This window comes from Gouania willdenowi, chromosome 6 (assembly GCF_900634775.1).
Source record: "Gouania willdenowi chromosome 6, fGouWil2.1, whole genome shotgun sequence".
In the NCBI taxonomy this organism is placed as follows: Eukaryota; Metazoa; Chordata; class Actinopteri; order Blenniiformes; family Gobiesocidae; genus Gouania; species Gouania willdenowi.
The window spans coordinates 51456009-51462857 of record NC_041049.1 but is presented as its reverse complement, the minus strand read 5'-3'; the positions used below and the strand labels follow the sequence as shown (position 1 = coordinate 51462857).

Sequence of the window (6849 nt, the reverse complement as noted above, 5' to 3'; positions counted from 1 at the left end):
TTATTGTCAAACAGTTACTATTGAAGAATGTTATATATTACTTGCTTTAGCAGCCTAAGTGGCATGTGTTTTTTGTTCTTTGTTTATTTATTTATTTTTAAATGAATACTTTACCATTTCTAGACCCGTTAATGTCATATTTATAGACATATACATGAGGTCTAAAGAGTTCACAAGTTCTTACATGATAATAATATCATGAGTATTGAAAAATATTTTTTATACGTTATGAATCTATTCTTAATTTCCCCAAAGATTGACATTTTTCACATTATTAATACAAACCAGGCGAGTCCTCCTGATTTGGATATTTTAATTACACTATGAAATATTAAAGGTGCTGTGTGATGTCACTCAAGAGAGAAGTTTAATAATTCAGCAGCTGACTGATGTTAAATAGAAGATCAATAATTGAAAATCTAGTAAAGACTTCAACAGCCCAATTTAAATTAGTACAGGGCTTAAATGCAACAGTAAGCCTTTTTAAATAGTCTTTTGATGACATAAACACATTCAGTAACAATTTACTTGAAGTTTTATACATAAAGCTGACAATACGTCGTTAATAGTCGTTAACTAAATAATGGTACCTTTGGAGCTATGTTGACATTTTTGGGTTAGGTCAGGGGTCTGCAACCAGCGGCTCTGGAGCCTCATGTGGCTCTTTGACTGTATTGCAATGGCTCTTTGTAGCTTTAAAAAAAATAATTAAATAATTGTTATTTCTTACAGAGGGTGTTGATGATTAATGACATTAACGTCAAATAAAATTATGATAAAACAATTGGTTTACCTAAAAATAATGCTGTGGTATCAAATTCAAAGTTATTTTTTGTAGCCCTTCAAATTCATTAACTCATAAAATTATTTGATATTATTTTTAACTGTGTAGAGTTTACTACACTGTATTGTCTTTATTGAGAAGGTTTTTGTTTGTTTTTTTCGGCTCAGGAAGGACTTTAATCCAGGCGAGATGTGGCAAAATGGCTCCATTGAGAGTAAAGGTTGCAGACCCCTGGGTTAGGTGGAGGGATCTAGTGGGGTTAGGGTAATGAACAACACTTAAAGCTGCAGTTTGTAGAACCATGAGGTGCTCCACGCTCCTCCCTCCCATCCTGAAAAACTCACCGGTCCTCTTGCGAACGCTTGGAACTCTCTGCGACTGTTTTATCCATAGAAACTAGTAACAAATGTAGGGACTTTATCTTGTGTTATTGGAGAGTAATCTGATGTTTTAGAGACGTGAAAACACGTATCTCTCACAGCTGTGAGAACAATAAGAGGCTCAGAGACGCTGATCAGAGCAGACACACTCCACACTGCAAATGAATTGTGTTGGTTGTCTGACTCCACCGTAGATAATGTTTCTCTTAGGTTTACAAATATTTATCCCGTCAGTTATCATTATCTCTCTCTGTGTGTGCGTGGGGCAGACTGTGCACGGACTGGAAGCGGATCGCGCGCAGTCAGCTTTATACACCGAGTCAGAGAAACCTCCATGACTCTATTCCTCACAAACATGTTAGTGCCTTTATTCTGTTACTTCTCCACCTCGGTCTTTCTTTTTCCTCTTGCTTTGCCGTGTAACCGCTGTGCCAAAAAACTTATGCCATGGGACTGTCCCTACACTCGGATCGGGAAAGCGCATAGACTTTTGACGAGCAGCTCGAGCAGCCAATAGTAATGCTTAAAACAGCTCATAGGATCGCCCTGTTGGTAGAAAAATCTCTGATTGGTTGAAGTCCAGCGTCACGCTCCTTTATGTCTAAAGCTCATTTACAGAGCCAGGATTCACTGTCCACTCAGAACACTTTGGATTACAATACGCTCAAAGATGATTATGGATTTTTGACCAAATAACACCAAAAAAAATTACATGTTGCAGCTTTAATGACACCTTATTCATGCTAATGACAGCGTAATGTCATCCTTTATATACAAAACCTCAAGTAAAGTGTCACTTCACATTATTTATTTTATTTTTTTTTACTCTGAAATGCCCTTTAGGTGACCAGATTTTAGATTTTAAGTGTGAGCTAATGTATATATTATGCAACAAAATTAACAATTAAGTTGAGTAACTAAAATCGTAACATGTCGTAATTCAGTGAAATTCTAATTGCAGCATTTTGTAGAAATTTCAGTATGCAGGGAAACATGTTTCTTCACTGTGCACATGATAATCCATCCATCCATTTTCAGACCCACTTATTCCCGTTTTAACAGGGTCGCGGGGGTCTGCCAGTGCCAATCTCCGGCTCTCATAGGGCGCTGGGCACTCTCTCATTCACTCCTATGGGCAATTTAGAGACTCCAATCAACCTAACAGTCATGTTTTTGGATTGTGGGAGGAAGCCCATGCAGCACGTGGAGAACATGCAAACTCCACACAGAAAGGACCCAAGTCCACCCCAGGGCTTGAACCCAGGACCTTCTTGCTGTGAGGCGGACGTGCTAACCACTAAGCCACCGTGCGCCCGCACATGATAATAAACACTGTGAATCTTTCAATAAAAGGGAAAAGAGTACACTCAGCCAAGGCATTGAGGATGAGGAGAATTAGTTTGTGGTATGTCAACAACTGAGCACATTTAGGGTCTTTTTAAACAGTTTTAATAGAAGCTAAAACACACTCACTGTAAACCACTGCTACACACAACCATTCATGTTACACTTACTCCGTCGTCTCCTAGTGCTTTCAGGTTTCTCATGCTGCTAAACTAATACAACTATAAAATAAAGCATTTTTAGTCATCATTGGCTTCATGTCACCTACATAAAAAGTCTATCAACACTTTTTTTTCTGTATATGCCACTAAATCCTTAATAAGGTCCAAATATGGGGAAATAAAATACATAACAAAACACACCTTGACACCAGTCCGTCGCACATTTACACACATTAACATTCATCAAACTACAAAATATTCCTGACCTCTTTTGTTAACATTGCATGCTACTGCTGTTGTTCAACATCAATCTGTGTCTTTAGGAGCGTCTCTGCCTGCGTGTTCTTTGGGACGGATTGTTGTTTTCTCCATTGGACATCTAATACCGTCACTGTCCACTGTGCGTCTCTTTTTTGGTGTTTAAGAGTTGCTCAGAGAAGTGCACCCGTGTGCTTCAGCGCATCTTGTAGTCGTGGGCTATAGCAGCTTCAGATAACTGCCCTTTGAAATCTAGCTCAAAGGTAAAGTCCAAATCACGCTGCAGCAGAGAGAAGAAAAACAACAACTGATTAAATACACAGAGAAACGGAAATGCTGTCAGATTTCACAATGTGGTATAATGTAAAACATCTGGGAATATATAAGAGCAATAAGTCTCACACTCACAAGGTCTTTAGTAGAATAATCAAAGTCAATGCATTGCTGCTGCAGCTGCTTGAACTGTTAAATGTTGCAGTGCCTTTGACGCGCGAGGGCAGTGTTTTATAATAAAACCAAGATAGTTGCAGTAAAATGGCAAAAAATGCATGCTTAAACTATTATTCCATGACACACATACACTAAACCAAATCTTCTTTTAGTTCAGGAGCCAAATACGGACCGGTTTGATCTCAAGTGGGCCGCAGATTTTAGGTGGTAAAACGAACAATTCAACATTAATGTGGCCTAGTTTGCACTTCCACATGGAAATGATATATAACGTATGTAAGACACAGACTAAATCTAAGCAATAAGTGACAGACATCAGTCCCTGCAGGATCTTCACTAAAATGTTCTTCATTTTGTGACCATTTTTTGTTTGATTTGGGGAAATTTCAAGAAATTATTTGAGGAAAATAGCAGGATTTTGGATAAATTAAGGGTTCTTTCAATAATACGCAATAAAAGCTGTTCATTGAATTGCATTATTAGAAGCAACTGTGATATCTACAACTGGATTAATGGTAATTTACCCAATGATTCATGTTTCTCCATCATTTCTACTAGATGTCAACCAATATGGGATTTTCAATAGCTGATGCAGATACCGATTTTTTATTTTTTTTAAAATTTCAGCCGATATCTAAAGCCGATTTTGGAAGCTGATATTTGAGGCCGATGTACTTTTTTTTTTTTTTTTTTTAAAGCACATTGATTATGAAAGACAATTGAAACACTCATATGATATAAATGTATATATTAGAAATTAAATTAAATACACCAATAAAACTCTTAACATTTATTGAACTTTAAATATATATATTTCAAGTTTCTTTCTTAACTTAAAGTGTCTAGTAATTAAGTTAACAAAATATTTTAAAATACACAATCAAACAGTAACCTGAAAAGTGATTAGGATAAGGAGATTTGATCAGGCACTACTATATTATATCCTTATTCTATTATATCAGCTTTTTATTTGTAAGCCTATTGGCTTCTACCTCTCCCATGCACATGCTATTATCATGATTACTTTTTTTGTACATTCATACATCCAAATGGATGCTTTTTTAGTGTTATTTCTTTGTTCCTTTAATGGCCACTCTAAAGTGCTAAATAAAAAAAAATTAAAAATTAAAAGAAGTTGGCCTGATATATCGGTCGACCTCTAATTTCTATTTTGTCCAATGGGGCCGAATTAGATGCTCAAAGGTCTGGCTTGGCCCCCAGGCCATGAGTTTGACACACGTAACCAACATCATACTCACAATATTCTTTTCATTGGGCTTCATAGCAATACTGCCAATCATCTCCTCTCCTCTTCTTACGGTCAGATAGTCCTCCAGGTAAAACACAGTCTGCTTCCAGTGAGTGTACGGAGCATCTGGAGCTGTTTGACACATGGAGGAACACATTTTAATAAACTACCACCGTTTGTTTCTAGTCATCCATCTTCCTGCTTTATGTCCCTCAGACGTTCCTTTAAGGTTTAAAGTCAGCTGAATGATGGGATATATTAGATGTCAGAAAGTGTAATAAACAGGTTGGCAACACTATTTAATCAGGTGTTCAGTCAAAACCTATTGGTTGATTTAGCATTCTCTTTACTGACATCCAAACAGTCAAACGGTTCATTCGCAAACAGCAAGGCTCCTAGAATGATTTGTCTGTCACTAACTAACCCATACTTCCACTCATCATCCTAAGCTGGAACAGTTGATCTGGGTAGACGTACTGTGCCTAAAAAGTAGCACTCTTTAAGAACAAAAGAACAAATGTATTTGAAACTGTATTTCTGTATTTTTTTTTTAAATTAAAAAAACAGAAAGTCAGCTACTGGGGGTAGAAAAGATTGTTCTGTAAAAAAAAAAAAAAAACAGTTTCATTTCAAGGTACTGTACATCTGACTGGAAAACCTTTTAACGTTTTCTTCATTTCGTTAAGCAATAGCAACCTCTGGAAAGCCATTGTTGATATCAACCATAGTAAAGCTAAACACAAGTATTCTTTTTGGGTTTACTAAAGCACAAGTTTAGTTTATATATGAAGCTAAAGCCTTACATCCTAAGGATGAGGGAAAGCAGATTCCTGCTTATCATTGGCTTTTGAATATATATGGACCAATCAGAGAGCTGGATTTGGTTAGAACCCCTCCTCTTTATTTGCATTAGGTCTACTAGAGAATATTATGGCTTTACTACTTGTTACTACTAGTAAAAACAGTCTAATAGTACTAGTAGTGAGATTTTGAGTGTATTAGTAGTTCTAGTAAACACATTTGTTGTTTTACTAGTAATGGTTTTTGCCACACTAGTGCATGAGTCGACCTTAGTAAAGTAAAACCATCTACTAACTAGTAGATAAGTTTGTGTTACTAGTAGTACTTTGAGTTTTTATTAGTAACATATTTTAGGTAGGTTATTATTCCACGAGTAACATTTTCTTATTCGCATAAATAGCTTATTATTGCGACTAGTGACACATTTTAATTAAATGGTACAGCCAGAGCTATAGTGACGTTTCTATTTTCACTAGTACATGTGCGCTAGTAAAGTACTCCAAAGTTGAGTAGGCTTATAGTAGAGTTAACTATAGTTGATATCATCGATCAAACTGCTTTCCATGAGAACTACTCATGTTGTAGGTGTAAATAGTACTGATACATCCTGTACTCAAGTAGAAGTAAATCATACATAAAATACTCAAGTACAAGTAAAAAGTAGCTCAATTCAATAGTACTCAAAGTAAAAGTAACTAGTTACTTTCACCCCCCACGTTTATTTTTGGTAATAAATCTTGCCACGGTTCCCTGGCATACAGTAAACATCTCATCAAACTTAACAAGGAACAGACCAAATCTTGCACAATTGGAACTTCATTTATTTTACGCAAAGGCATCTGTATGAAATAAAAGCTTACATTTATGAAGTCTAAAACTGAGAAAATAACCTCCATTCAGTAATGCTTTGGTGCGGTGCATTGTGTTTAATCTGGTTGGTCGGCTATGATGTGATGCATTTTAATTGTCTGATCATTTCATTTTTTGTAGTTTCACAATGTCCGTCAATCATTTTAAAAACAAGAAATAATAACTTACTCAATAATGTTTGGGTGTAGAAATGTAACAAATTGGTTCTTTTAAGTACAACTAAAATGACTGATTTAGAAATATACTCAAAAAAGTACAAGTGCCCATAAAAGCAACTCAATTACAGTAATGTGAGTACTTGTAATCTGTAACTTTCACCTCTGCACTGGTGATGCTGTATTTGCAGTAATAGGTCAACCATTGCCACTAGAGGGCAACAATGCGTATGTCTTTAGATGAACCTGACACACCTGCGGCTGATACATTCATTCTGCTGTGATCCTCACCTGCCTGGCAAGTTACACTCATTTCATTTCATTATTTCCAGATGAATGTTTTAGGAACAAAAAGGTCATTTCAGTGTAAAAGGGGATGTTGATAACATTTCAACAT

General features: G+C 36.2%; 1 protein-coding gene across 1 annotated transcript in view; it reads right to left on the bottom strand.

Moving 5' to 3' along the window:
• Nucleotides 1–2502: 2502 nt before the first annotated feature.
• Nucleotides 2503–6849, bottom strand: part of LOC114465068 (protein arginine N-methyltransferase 8-B) — a 42022-nt gene continuing 37675 nt past the window's right edge. Inside the window, exons 9-10 of the mRNA XM_028449830.1 lie at nt 4637–4758; nt 2503–3207 (exon numbers count right to left, since the gene is read on the bottom strand). Coding sequence (XP_028305631.1) covers nt 3124–3207; nt 4637–4758 — 206 coding nt within the window. The 3' untranslated portion in view covers nt 2503–3123. The remainder of the gene's footprint in view (nt 3208–4636; nt 4759–6849) is intronic.